Here is a 13,670-nt window from a genome sequence, read left to right as displayed (position 1 = left end):
AAAAAACAGAAAATAAAGAACACCAGTAGGTGCCCAAACAAAGCATGAACAAAGGAAACATGCTAGAGGCTCGTCAACCAGTCATGGAGACTCCATTGACAGCCTCTGTTCGGATAGTGGATTAGTAGCTAGTGGGGACCCAAGTCGCAAGATAAGATTGGTAGCGATGAACCCGCGTAACGCTGATAGCAATGCTCGTAGCAACACCATTTTTATCGAGAGATATATGCTCTAAACTCTAATCATCAGATGAGCTTAGCTCCTTTCTCCGGCATGAAAGAAGGAAGCTTTATGTAGCATGTTTGCCATCAAAGATCCAAGATTAGGGGACAAACTATTAAAGCATAAACGAACTTTTCAAACAGCTTGGTTCTTCTAATATCCACAGTAGCAGCTTGAGAAGAAACCAGCTGGAGATCCGTATCTAAAAGATCAATTCCACCAATTTTGAACTTTGATGGCCTAACAGTAGCATTAGCTTGTTAAGCTAAGAAGAAAAAAAAAAACCTGCTCCGAAAAAATCGCGGTAGAAGCAAATCGACACAAACCGTTGCTCCATAAGGATCCGGAAATAATGACAAAACCGTCGCTCCCCCAGGAGCACAACACCTTCACTAGGTAAATCATACAGAGCTGAAGCCAAACCAATTCCACCCTTGTAGTTGATCGAAGAGAAGCCATCATCCAAGAGATTTAAAGAAGCCATAAGCTAGAAACAAGACACTTCAAAAGAGAACTACATAATACTGAGCTAACCTGTAGCTTGAGAAAAATCAAAGCAGAGTAGCTAAACCCATGGGATCGAAGAGAACCCCTTACCCAAACCGGACTCATTCAAAAGGAGGAATAAAGCGCCGCATAGAACCGCTTCAACCATTGAAGCAAATGGAACAGGAGCGAGGTTGATTGACGACAACGAGGATCCAAAGAGACATGCCTGAGCAAAGCTTCAACAAATCCGATGGAAGAATTAGCACCCTAGATCAGAGCCGGCTTAGTACTGCACCGCGCACCAGAAAGAAGATCCGGATCTGTTCAAACCAACAAACGCATCACTGGGTCTTCGACGGAAACAAACCATCACTCACCATCTCATAACCGCCGAAACACCTCAGATCGAACAGAAGAACCTACTATAAGACAGTATTTTTAGGTTTATTTAATGACATTAAGTTTAAATTTCACTAAAGAAAACTCATTAATTAAATTGGAAAAGACAAACATTAAAATATATAGGTTTATTTAAGGGCAAATCTCCAAAATAGCACATTTCTAAGTTTATATCACAAAAATAGCACTCAAAAACTAAAATGACCAAAATAGCACATTTCTAAGTTTATTTTTCAAAATTTGAAATCTTAAACCCAAAACCTCATTTCTCAATTCTAAACCCTAAACCCTAAAATCTAAACCCTAAACCCTAAATTTTAAACCCTAAACCCTAAACCCTAAACCCTAAACTCTAAACCATAAATCCTAAACTCTAAACCCTAAACCCTAAACTTTAAACCCTAAACCCTAAAATTTAAACCCTAAACCCTAAACTCTAAACCCTAAACCCTAAATCCTAAACCTCACCCTTTAACTCTAAACCCTAAGTTTGTGACTTTTGATAAAACATTAAGTGCTATTCTAGTTTGGAAACAAAAACTTGATTTAGTGCTATTTTTGTCTTTTTTCCTTTATTTAATGACATTAAATTTAAATTTGATTAAGGAAATGGCAAATCTCCAAAATAGCACCTTTCGAAGTTTATATCACAAAAACTCTAAACCCTAAACCCTAAACCCTAAACCTTAAACTCTAAACCCTAAACCCGAAACTCTAAACTCTAAACCCTAAACCCTAGACCCTAAACCCTAAACTCTAAACCCTAAACTCTAAACCCTAAACCCTAAACTCTAAACTCTAAACCCTAAACCCTAAACCCTAAATCCTAAACCCCACCCTTTAACTCTAGATCCTAAGTTTGTGACTTTTGATAAAACATTAAGTGCTATTTTTGTGACTTTTGATCTTGAGTGCTAGTTTGGGAACAAAAACTTGATTTAGTGCTATTTTTGTCTTTTTCTCTTAAGGAAAACTCATTAATTTAAGTGGAAAAGACAAGCATTAAAATAGGTAGTTTAATTTAATTTTCAGTGGCACGAAAGTGTAAATAAATTAGAAAATTTAGGGCTAGTTTTACATGCCCACTCCCAACAGGTTCATACAAAGGCAAGCCTTAGCCAGAGAGTCTACATGCCCGTTTAGGGATCCAGAAACATAAGAAAAAGAAACAGAATCAAAGTTCGTCGATGACATCGAATCGACATCCGATAGAACACCATAGAGCTCTATCGATCGGAGATTCGACTTGATGGCTGTGATCAGCCCTTGAGAATCTGATTGTAGCCAGATATGTTTGTGGTGGTGAGCAGCGGCATGCGCGAGGGCTTCCCTTATCGCTAGGGCCTCGGCCATGAGAGGAGAAGCCACAGTTTGGATAGATGAGCCTCTGGACACTTCAGATGAGTCAGGGTGACCTTATGTTCTTTGTTCCAAGCTGCATCAGTATGACATATGACAGTATCGATCATCGGCGGTGTGGGCAATAGATGCGTCGCTTTGATCTGGTTTGGCTTAGGTATGAAGTCTTGAACATACTCCCATTCCTTACAAGATACAATTGCTTTGTTAACTGTTTGTTGTTGTGACAGGGTCTTGGATTCAAAGATCAATTGATTGCGACTCAGCCATAGACACCAACAGATCCAGAGAAAGATGTTGGATACAATCCCCACCGGCGGAAGGTTAATACGTCGATGAGAGGTCTGGAGTTCCTCTTGGAAGGAAGAGCTTTGGGATGAGTTGAAGCTAGATGTCCACGGGGAGAGTTTCCACACTTCAGTAGCATAAGGGCAGAGGAAGAGAACATGGAGAAGCGTCTCCGGAGCTCCACACCGCACACAGTTATTATTCCTTGGGATGTTCCTTCTAAGCAAATTATCTCCTGTAGGTAAGCAGTTTCTTGCACATTTCCATAAGAAAAATTTGAGTTTTGGGAGTAGCGGTGTATCCCAGATATTCCACTGCCAGTTCCAAGTCTCTTCATCCAAGAGTATTAATGTCGATTGGATATTAGAGACTTGGGTAGTGTGATAACCTGATCTTGCTAAGTAAATGCCGTTCTTTGTTTGTGTCCAGACAGTGGAGTCAGGCGCATTCGTGAGACTAGGTCGTAGCATCAGGATGTGTTCAGATAGCTTTGGTAGTAGCTTCTCCAGGAGAGCTCGATTCCACTCCTTTGTCTCTCTCGAGAGTAGACAACTTTATATATCAATCTATTATTATAAAGTTGTGTTCTCTCTCCTGAGAGAGACACTTAGATTCCAGGTCACAAAGTTTGCTTCTGTCCAGGCGACACGTGTCTTCTGTAGACAAAACTCAGCGTTTCAGTAAGGAGATATCTTAAACTCTACGTTTCATAGACATCGAGACCAGCCGCAAAAAAATTTAGGGTTTGGTGTTTCTTCCACAATGAATCAAAGAGTCTTTTTCTTCTTCGATCTCTGCAAGGCGGTGTCTATATTCCTCTAAAATGGCTAATTCATCAATCCTTTTTCAGAATAGAAGTCAGCCCTATGTTTTTCAACCGTGGAGGTGCGATTGACAGAAACGTCATTAGCTCTGGAGACGTACCAAGAGGCTTCATTGGCCCTCATGTTAATAGATGACGGTGGCAAGGGCCAATGATGATGGCAGAGATAAGACCTCAGCAGATAATATTAACAATAGGTAATACTCATATGCTGCACACCAGATTCTCTCCTATTATCTTCTGTTGTTACCTGTATAACATTAATAATCATATGTTATAAGACCTTTCTCAAATGATAAAGAGTTTCAACGTTTTTCTTGACTAGGCCATATGGGATCATAAAGTTAAGACCTTTCTCTTCATTATTGAGGACAAGAGTACATTAAGTGTAGCGAGACTGAAGTAGTTTTTCTTTAGATGCAATATTAATATCTGTCTGCTTTGAAGGTTGAAAGATACCTTTTCAAACGCACATGACTCCTCTAATGAATTTCTGTAGAGCCCATTCACCTGGCTGTTCTCGGTGGCCAACCACTTTGAGATCTTCTGTGTCGTCCCAGTCCCAAAGGTTTCGCAGCGGTTTGTCATTGTATTGTAAGGAAGCGGAGAAGTGGAGACAGATGAGACAACCACTACTTGACCAGCCGCCACCTCAAGGGCCTAAATAACAAATTTATGAACCAACCAATGATAAGAAGATACAATATCTACATCAACCAGTTTCTAACTTATGTCGAATACGGTCTGCACTTGCAGATTCCATGAGCTGGTCAATGCTGATAAGTTGAGGAATAGATGGTGAAGAGGACCCTCTTGGGTGAAAACGTACAGAGAGTTCACTCGTCGCTTCGTCCTCAACCATTGAACCTGCATTTACGTCCTGTAATATATAAACACAAGCAGGCAAGATTATATATTTAAAATCCAAGTCTTGAAGAAAAATCCAATTCGGTTCTTGACTCTTGAGAGAATAGTTTACCTCATCGAAGGACAGTGATGATTCCTTAGATATACTTTGGTTTGGTTCAGGCTCAACGATAGGCCGTGATCCAAACATGAAATCATCATCAGGTGTGAATGGCTCAGAGAGTTGCATCCTTACATCAGTTTCCTCGAGCTTAACAAAGAGAATACATATAACGTTAAATCAGCACTAAATAACAGGTTTATACAATTTAGAGCTTTACCTTTGTACTCTTAGATAGATGTTTTGCCACAATATCGGTTATGATAGTGTTGGAGAGTTCTACTTTGCTTCGCATCTCAAACAACATCGAAGCAGCCATCTGGTTATCTCCTGAGGACCCAAAATCTTTCATATTTGCATTTGGTCTTACGTGAAGTTGTAAGTCGTCGCCAATGAATAGATACGGATCTACCTGAAAATTTTGAGCACATAATCAAGTTATACACAGACGTCAGACCCATGGAAAAAATGATATAATACACTGAGAATAACTCACTTCACTAGGAAGTTGACACCTCAACACCTCGCAAATATGAGGAATCTGATATATTTTGGCAGCGAACATCAATGTACTTGTGGATAAAGCAAGGATCAACCGCTTGCAAACCGTCGGTAACGTGCCTGGCAATGAGGAAAATTTTGAATGCAGATAAAGAGATTTCTCAATCTTTGATCAGTTTAAGAGAGCGTCATCAATCAGTACCATCAGTACCATTACTAAGGTCCAAAGAACGGTTCCTCAGTGAGAAGAGAAGCTGGAAGGCTCGTGCAACAAGCCCGTCGTCAGTCTTCTTGATGTAGCAGAAGCTTCTAGGGATAGGATGATGAAAGGAGTTTTCAAGGCTCCTAATCAAATGTTGTAGAATAAAGGATGTCAAATCAGTTCTAAGTGATTCTAAAGCAAAGAGAATACAAGACCATGCTTAATCAAAGTGCTATCAATTGATGAGATGATTTTTGAACCAGAATGCTACTGAAATGCAAAAAGGACAAAGCTTTCTTTCTTATGAGATAAGAGAATTCATGGGCTAAAGGAATTGACCTTGGGTGATCAATGTTAACTTTCAACCAATCTATCTACCTTAGACCTAGACACCATCCTAAACAAACTCTATCTCTAGATGAATGCTCATTTACTAAGATAACTCAAGTATCAAATCTCTTTGGTTGAATGTTATCTGAGTAATCATTAATTTCAAGTCTACTAGTCATCTTAACACCTTTAACAACAAATCTCTTTGGTAAAGAATGTTAAAAGCTTAGGAGAGTTGGTTCAGGCATTTCATCAAACACCTTTCAGGTGTGAAATGCCTAGAGCTCAACTTTATAGAGACCAACTCTAAAATTGCATAAAAAGTACTCTACTAGCAAGGAACAAGATGGATCTATACTAAAACACCTTAGATCTAGCTTAATCACCCTTAGTCTCCCTCACCCATGAATCCAAAGATGACTACTCACTACTCTTCATGATGAGCCCAAGAATCAATGATGTTTTGGTGCTAATCATGATTAATGATCAGATTAATCAAGCAAATCACAAGAAGAAATGATCAAGATAAGATTTTTCACCTAAAAGTTCTTTGTTAATAGATAGAAAACAAGATAATCCCCCCTCTTGGGATTACAAAAGTATTTATATGTCTTTGGTAAACCTAATGGTTTTCATTAAAAAGTCTAAAAAGCCCTTGAAAACATTAAAATTCGATTAAGGTAAAGTCTCGACTCGGGTCAAGACGATCGGCACCAACCCACGTGGCCTTCCCCGCGTTGGACCTTCGACGACACTCCTTCTTCATGCGAGCGGGTAAGGGTCCCCGCGCTGCTCCACCCGCGTGACTCCTCGAACAAAACTCTTCGGCAACGCGGGTAAGGGAAGATGGAGATCACCCGCGTCGTCGTGCGAGCGGGTAGTCGCCCCCGCGTGCCTCTTCCCGCGTGGCTCCTTCGATTTGGTCTTTCCGTGACGCGGGTAAAAGGACTCGGGGTGTTGCAACCCGCGTGAGATTGGCGTTGATGTGGCTTTCGGCGCGAGCGGGTACTGAGTTGCTCAACCCGCGAGGAGTTCTTCATTTCTTCTTCTCGACATCTCGACGCGGGTAAACTAACCCGCACTGGTTCTCCCCGAGTTGAACTGGCTTGAACTCGAACTAACTTCATTTTCATCTTTTCTTGAACTCCCATGTCTCTAAACACTTCCAATCACTCCATAGGTCACTCTAATACATGATAAAGACACATGAATGCAATATGGATCCCAAAGATGCTAAATTCCTAATCTATATGATCATTATGTACAATATGGATGGTTAAAGCAATGCAAATATGCAAGATATTATAGGACTAGAGATCCGTTGATTCTTAGAATACCCGGAAAACTAGGATAATCACAAAGATCTTATTTAGTCTAAGAATGCCTAAGATCATTGTCTTCTTAAATTCATTGAGATCACCTATGATCTACCGAAAACAAGGAACAAAAGAGAAAACTCTCAACTTTTATTAATAATCAATCAACTCATAAACTACATAAAGCCATAGCCGCAAATAATATATATAAGAAAACATAAAAACCCTAAAACATTAGAGATAATTAATAATAAATAAACTCTAAATAAAACACTACATAAATAAGATATTTATTCTAAATTTCTTCTCTGCATCATTCTCTCCGGATTGAAAAGATTCGTCCTCGAATCTTAACCGTGGTCCTCAAACCCAAAACGCTGTCCATGACACACATGTTTATCTTTTTCCGTGGCCTTCCATCGATAATAACCATCAAACAAAATAATATAATTCTTTTGCACCATCAATTTAATCTTCAAATCTATCGGAGCAAAACACATCACAAAGAACTGAAACTTTGTCACCATGTGTTCTTTATGATAAGGAGACAAAACCTCCACTATCTCCATGCTTCTCACGGACATCTCTTCTTTAATAAGATTGAAGTGGCTGACCTCGTGGACGTCTTCTATCACCATCATGATTTGACTTTGATCCACGAACGCATCTCTCGATAATTGATTGTTGATGAAGCTTACGTTATCTTCGTTGTAGATATCATAAACTGGATCACCAATAATCTCAATGTAAACAATTTGTTCACTTTCCACGAACAAATTCTCCATGATTCCAGAATCGAGTTTTGATTAAAAAACCAAAACACCAGCTCTGATACCACCTGATGTAGCGGAAGCTTCTAGGGATGGGACTAAAGATCCGTTGATTCTTGGAATACCCGGAAAACTAGGATAATCACAAAGATCTTATTTAGTCTAAGAATGCCTAAGATCAATGTCTTCTTAAATTCGTTGAGATCACCAATGATCTACCGAAAACAATAAACAAAAAGAGAACTCTCCATTTTTTATTAATCAAAATTTAAAACTCCATAAAACCATAGCTTCAAAGACTATATATAAGAAAACCATAAAACTCTAAAACATTAGAGATAATTATCTTAATAATAAATAAACTCTAAATAAAACACTAAACAAATAAGATATTTATTCTCTGCATCACTTCTGAGATTCGAAGAATCATGAGAGGCTCACGTATATACTGTTACTCTATGAAAATGAAATATAAAGAAAATTTTATACTGACCTTCAGTCGTAAGGAAAGAAGCACCAAGCTGAAAGAATGAGCAATAGCTTCAATGTTTGAAGGTAATATATCAGAAAGAGTTGATTGTGTCCAAAATGCAGATAACAATTGCCCAATTTGATCTTCAGTAAACTTCATCATTGATGGTAACTGCATCACAAGATAGTATCAGAACGATTGCATTAGCATGTGACAGTCCATTAGCACACATAATATCCAGTTGTAAGCAAAAGATTACCGTATCAGCTAGATTCCTATCAATCATGGAGTTCAATTTGTGAAAGTTTGGGGAAGATTTGTAGCTCTTAAGATCCTCACGAGTATTATTATTATAACCGTTCTTCTCAGTCTTGACGCCATCCTTCTCCTTTCTAAGCTTCTCTAATCTAGCAGCGATAGATGTAAACGTGGAGGTTGTATCACTCCTCACTGATGCAAGTCCAGCCTGAGACTGAATATCTCCTTCATTTGGATAGAGTATTACCTAATGTTAGTAATTAGCAATGGGATCACGTGCTCTTGTCTCCCAAATGCTGCCGAGTTTCCTTCTCGGCGTTTAAAAAGAACCTGAATGGATTTACTGTTAACCACTGAGATCCTGGGTATAATAATCGTATCAATTTCAAATCGCTTAAACCAAACCTCAGTTTACCCAGAGAAGTAGAATAATTAATCGTACCTGGAAATGCGGGAAACGTGCCACCATTTTAAGATTTTGTAGATCTAATCATGGTGCCTCTTCTTTTATCGCATCATTTCTTTATTAATACTTTACGCTTTCTATTCTTTAATTAACATTCATTGATGTCGCATTCAAATTTTTATCCTTTGATATCAGATTTGATGTTGAAATCTCAGCGTTCTAACTGTAGCTGCATATCTCGTTCATCTCATAGTGATCCATATTTAGAGCAGAAAGAGTCATAAGTTCTTCATCTTACACTGAGACCAATTTATCATCACCAAAAGCTTAATTCGTTGCTGCAATCTACTACAACTTTCTTATATTCTTCAGTGAAGAGTACCTCAAAGAAAAATTTGCAGTCTGACATAAACTTCACATCCAGAACAGGAATTAGGAAATCAAATGAAGAAATCGTAGGTTGAAAACTGAGTACAATATTCATTCCAAAGAAGAACCTAAAACTTCCACAATCAGTAGTCACATTTGGATATTTGACACCGTCTTTTCCGTCTAAATCATCGTTACTAACGCTAATCTTGTCTCCCCCATCAGCGTATCCTCACGCAATATCACCCAACTTTTCAGAAAATCCATTAATCATTTCCTGAAAAGTGTCTTCAATACATAATAGTAGGACTGGGCAAAAAACCCGGAACCCGATCAGAAAAAGTAGTACCAAACCCGAACCGAAATTGATTAAATATCCGAATGGGTTCAAAATTTTAATATCTAAAGAATCGAAACCGAACCCGATCCGAACCGAAGTATCTCGGGTATCCGAATGTAACCGAAATAGATTTATATACCTAAATATATTACTTATTTTTAGATTTAATATATATTAAAAACATCCAAAATATATAATATACTTTTAAGTTGTCTAAAATACTTGAACATTACAATACTAAAAGCACAATAAGCTCAAAATCTAAGGTGTCCACGTAGGACTATTAATTCCAGCCAATGATACAGCTTCATCTCTTCACCTTCTCAGAAAAATTAGCCAATAAGAGATTCTGAATCAGCCATGTCATTTAGGTTAAAACATTGAAACAATAATGATTTCTATTGTATTCACGAAAAACTCGATCGATTGGTTTTCCTTTGTTTAATGTTATCTAGAAAACGTTTTCGTAGTGATCGTAGTAAGCACAAGTTTCAACCAAAACTTTTTGCCTTTCAAACCGACACCTAAAAACATAAAGCGGCTTCAAAAACCAGGCCTTGCTGCGTTGAGACTGATTTCCCTATAATGTTCCATCTCTTTTCTCCTTATACATCTTTACCAACGGCTTTGACTATGTCCTTTCTCCACTGGTTCGTTTCTGATCGATTCTCACGTTTGTGTCTAATATTTCTATAGATATGGCGCTTCATTGTTTGGTATATCTAATAAAGTTTTCTTCTCGCTCTCTGTGAAATATTAATTTGTTATGCAGATGCCCTTCGTATAGGCCGAGCTTAGTGAAAGGAACCCAGGTAATGTCGTTGGTATGTTTCTCTCTTTGGTTATGAATGATTGGTTTTGATTAATGTTAATGTTACTTTCTCTAGAAAAATTATATCATTGATTGACTTGGACTCTGAAGATGAGTTCTTGCGAATGGATTCATTCAGAAACCAGAAATAGCATGTGCTATACGTTTCTCCTTAGTGGTGCTTAGGAGTCAATGAATTTAAGTTATGCACTATTGTCTTTTTGCCAACCTTTGTCCTCTTTGCTGTGATTCCTTTTCCACTTTCGATTCTTGGATTAATTGCGTCTTGCTAATGTTTTTTTTTTGGCTCGCAGCCCATGCCTTCTTCCTACACCTGAAGGGACCCCGTGTGCCAATTATGCCAGATTTGTGAACCAGACCTTACAAGGGGGTTGACTTACTTGCAGGTTGTTTTCGAGTTTCTTGCGTTCTTCTGTAATCTACAATCAAGCTCTAACATTTTATTCCTTCTTTCTTTATTTTTGTTAAATGTCATTCTACCATGAAGTTATTATGGCTGAGGGCTCCGCTGGTGAAGTCTGATGGTGATTCAAAGGATGCTACCCCAAAGAGTCTGGTAAGACGTAGGATCAAAATTGATGCAATGTATTGATTTTTAACCTCTAGCTATTAATTTTCAACGTCTTTTCTGAATTTCAGGTTTATGTGCTTACCGGCGGCGTTCTCTGTTTCCTGCAATACATCACAAGAGCTGTGTTGCGGTAGGTTTTGTTGAAGCGTGAGTTTCCTTTAAGTGTCTACAATCTGAACATCCTCATGGAGGGTTTATGCAAGAATCTGGAATACGGCAAGACTGTTATTTTGCTACGAGAGGTAAGGTTGAGTTCTCAGGCGTCGGATGATGTTAGCTACATTACTGTTATAAGAGGCTTATGCAAGGGGAAATAGTTGGAGAAAGCATTGTAATTGCCAAATGATATGCAAGGCATCCACACTAAGCATTGATGTAAGTGTCTCGCCCTTTCACCACATCGTAATAAACTCGATTTTTTTCCAAAATAATAAACTCGATTTTGAAGTCCTCTAATTCACACATTAGTCTAATTTGGATCTGCAGTCATTTTTTTAACAAATGCTCGAGGTTCTATGATGTCATGTTAGTATATTGGATTGCAGTTTGTTAGCGTTTTTTGGGCTCTTTTAGGCATTGCTAGGTTTGAGTTTAACTTTAATTTTTTATTAGATAAGAGTTTGTAAAATGCAGATGGAGAATACAGTTTATGCATTGAATAATACAAAACCATATGATAATTTTGACACAGAATCTTTCTTGCATCAAGCCATAAATTTTGCTGCAAAACATTGGGGTCTTGAGTGCCTTTTTTGAGATAAGTAAGTCATATCCTGCTTGACTCTTTGGCTGACTTCACTTGCTTGCCTATTTCTAAGTACGTTGTGTAGCCAGGGGATATCATGCCTCCTAATGGAGTGACGGTTGCTAAGAAAATTTGCATTGCCTAACGTAAAAATAGAGGCCCTCCCGACACTTGAGTCTGAAGGTAAATTTGCATTGCCTATATATCTTTGCAAACTTATGTTCGGTGATTCAATAGTGTGCTTGGTACATCTCAAGAATACAGAATAAAGCCTGCTTACTTTGTTTCTCATAATCTGCTTCACTAACTTGAATAGGGGAACACCAAGCCCATTTCAACATCGCAGGCATTAAGAAAAGTTCTGCAAACTCGGTATCAAAAGCTGCAAAGATAAAGTAAGCCAATATAGCATCATATTTGTATTAACTATTTAGTTCACATGAGATCATCATAATAAGATGTCAAGCCATTCTTCACTGTTATATCACAACATTTATTTCTTTAAACGAATAAATTAAAACAATTACTTCTTCTATTAGGTTTTTATTTCTTTTTATTTTATTTATATATGCGACTAAAAGTAGCTCTCACTACTATGAACTTTTTTTTGGGTCAAATCTCACTACTAGCTTAACTGGGTATTTTGTTGTTTCTTGGTGTATAAGGGCCGGTTGCTCAAGAGATTAAAAATGTCCTTAAGAGATTTGAAGTTGGGATCTGGTCCTCTGCTTAGAGTTAGTCTCCTGATTTTTTTTTACTGAAGTTGATAAATACATATTAGTTTTAAAATTTTAATTTTTTTTAAAGCTTGCAGTGCGTTGATTGATTTTTTTCATAGTTCGGACTGGTATATATATATATATATATATATATATATATATATATATATATATGCCGCCTATACATATACTCTCTTATACTCTTTGTTATAGGGTCAAAACAATGTTCCAATAGTGGATTCAATACAATAGAGAACATTGGTAGACTTCTACTCTTCAATTATTTCTCAAGTGTTCAGAGGTTCAAAGAGTTCTCTGCTTCAAACACTATCTCCACTGTGGATGAACCTTACAAAAGTCTTAGTAATCTGGTAAAGTGCGCGCTTCAATCTCTCTTTGATAATGTCATTTATATTCGTATTTCTTCCTCCTAACTTCAATTGATCTTGCCGTGCAATGAATGCATGACAATACATGAGTGTTTCCAGTGACTTACAGACCTACACACAAATGACAATTTTCTTGATAATACACGAAATCTTAACATTCATTTGTTGGGGACGAGAAATTTCGATCGACGTGAATCAGCTTTGCATTCGGAAGTAGAAGCTCTGCGGTGGGCAATGGAGAACATGCTTCAACACTCAACTTGCCAGAACTTTGGGACAGACTGCAAGGAGCTGATAGCAATGATAAAGGATCCTTATGCCTGGCCTAGCTTTGCGACAGAATTGGAAAGGGTAGAGACGCTGCTGATTTGCTTTCCGGATTTCAACATCATTCATGTTCCACGAGCGCGCAATCAGTTTTCAGATTTTTTAGCTATGACAGCTAGATCCTTCCATAAGAAGTTACATTTTATTGGTTGTTCTATTCCGGTCTGGTTACCCAGTCCACCTCACGCTTGAGTAATAGAATGACCGTTTAACATAAAAAAAAAATGTCTATATCTTTATATTTTGCTAAGTTTTTTTTTTGGTTTTTTTGTTGTGACTGGATTGGTTTGGTTAGGTTAGCCCCTGCAGGAGAATTATGTTCTTACTTGGATGATCTGGCAAATTCATTGGATATTCAGACTTGCATAAGAGAATGTGTTTGGACAGCCGGAGATTGATTTATCTCATCCCGACACAGTCTAGCTAGCATCAATGGAGTATGACACCGTTAGATTGCCATTAAAAACAAATCCACAAAAAATTGAGTCATCTCCTTACCAGTAACCACTTCGGTTTTCTGATTGTCCTTTGTGAAATTAATAGAATTTTATCGTATGTATTCACACTCTTAATATT

General features: G+C 37.9%; 1 protein-coding gene and 1 long non-coding RNA gene across 10 annotated transcripts; one reads left to right on the top strand and one right to left on the bottom strand.

Annotated features, from left to right (window-relative positions):
* Positions 1–3,187: 3,187 nt before the first annotated feature.
* On the bottom strand, positions 3,188–8,865 carry LOC106338035. Its single transcript, XM_013777105.1, has 10 exons — positions 8,839–8,865; positions 8,398–8,643; positions 8,160–8,309; positions 5,260–5,338; positions 5,044–5,168; positions 4,768–4,959; positions 4,560–4,697; positions 4,335–4,460; positions 4,040–4,240; positions 3,188–3,830 (listed from the first exon to the last, which is right to left on the bottom strand). Exons 1-10 carry the CDS (start codon positions 8,863–8,865, stop codon positions 3,768–3,770), a joined length of 1,347 nt encoding a protein of 448 aa, XP_013632559.1. The 3' UTR covers positions 3,188–3,767.
* Positions 8,866–9,923: 1,058 nt separating this feature from the next.
* LOC106337712 lies at positions 9,924–13,629 on the top strand. Of its 9 annotated transcripts, none has more exons than XR_001269121.1 (9): positions 9,924–10,161; positions 10,284–10,323; positions 10,637–10,729; positions 10,831–10,899; positions 10,983–11,289; positions 11,733–11,842; positions 11,976–12,393; positions 12,592–12,749; positions 13,390–13,629. It is a non-coding gene; the product is annotated as an uncharacterized LOC106337712 (long non-coding RNA). The 9 variants fall into 9 exon arrangements; XR_001269120.1 differs by lacking the exon at positions 13,390–13,629 and adding an exon at positions 12,867–13,222; XR_001269118.1 differs by lacking the exon at positions 13,390–13,629 and adding an exon at positions 11,606–11,675 and having other exon boundaries at positions 9,925–10,161; positions 11,749–11,842; positions 12,592–13,222.
* The last annotated feature ends 41 nt before the right edge of the window (positions 13,630–13,670 follow it).

Source organism: Brassica oleracea, chromosome C4 (genome assembly GCF_000695525.1).
Source record: "Brassica oleracea var. oleracea cultivar TO1000 chromosome C4, BOL, whole genome shotgun sequence".
Classification (NCBI taxonomy): Eukaryota; Viridiplantae; Streptophyta; class Magnoliopsida; order Brassicales; family Brassicaceae; genus Brassica; species Brassica oleracea.
Note: the sequence above shows the minus strand (reverse complement) of the source record. Positions and strands in the feature narration are given on the sequence as shown.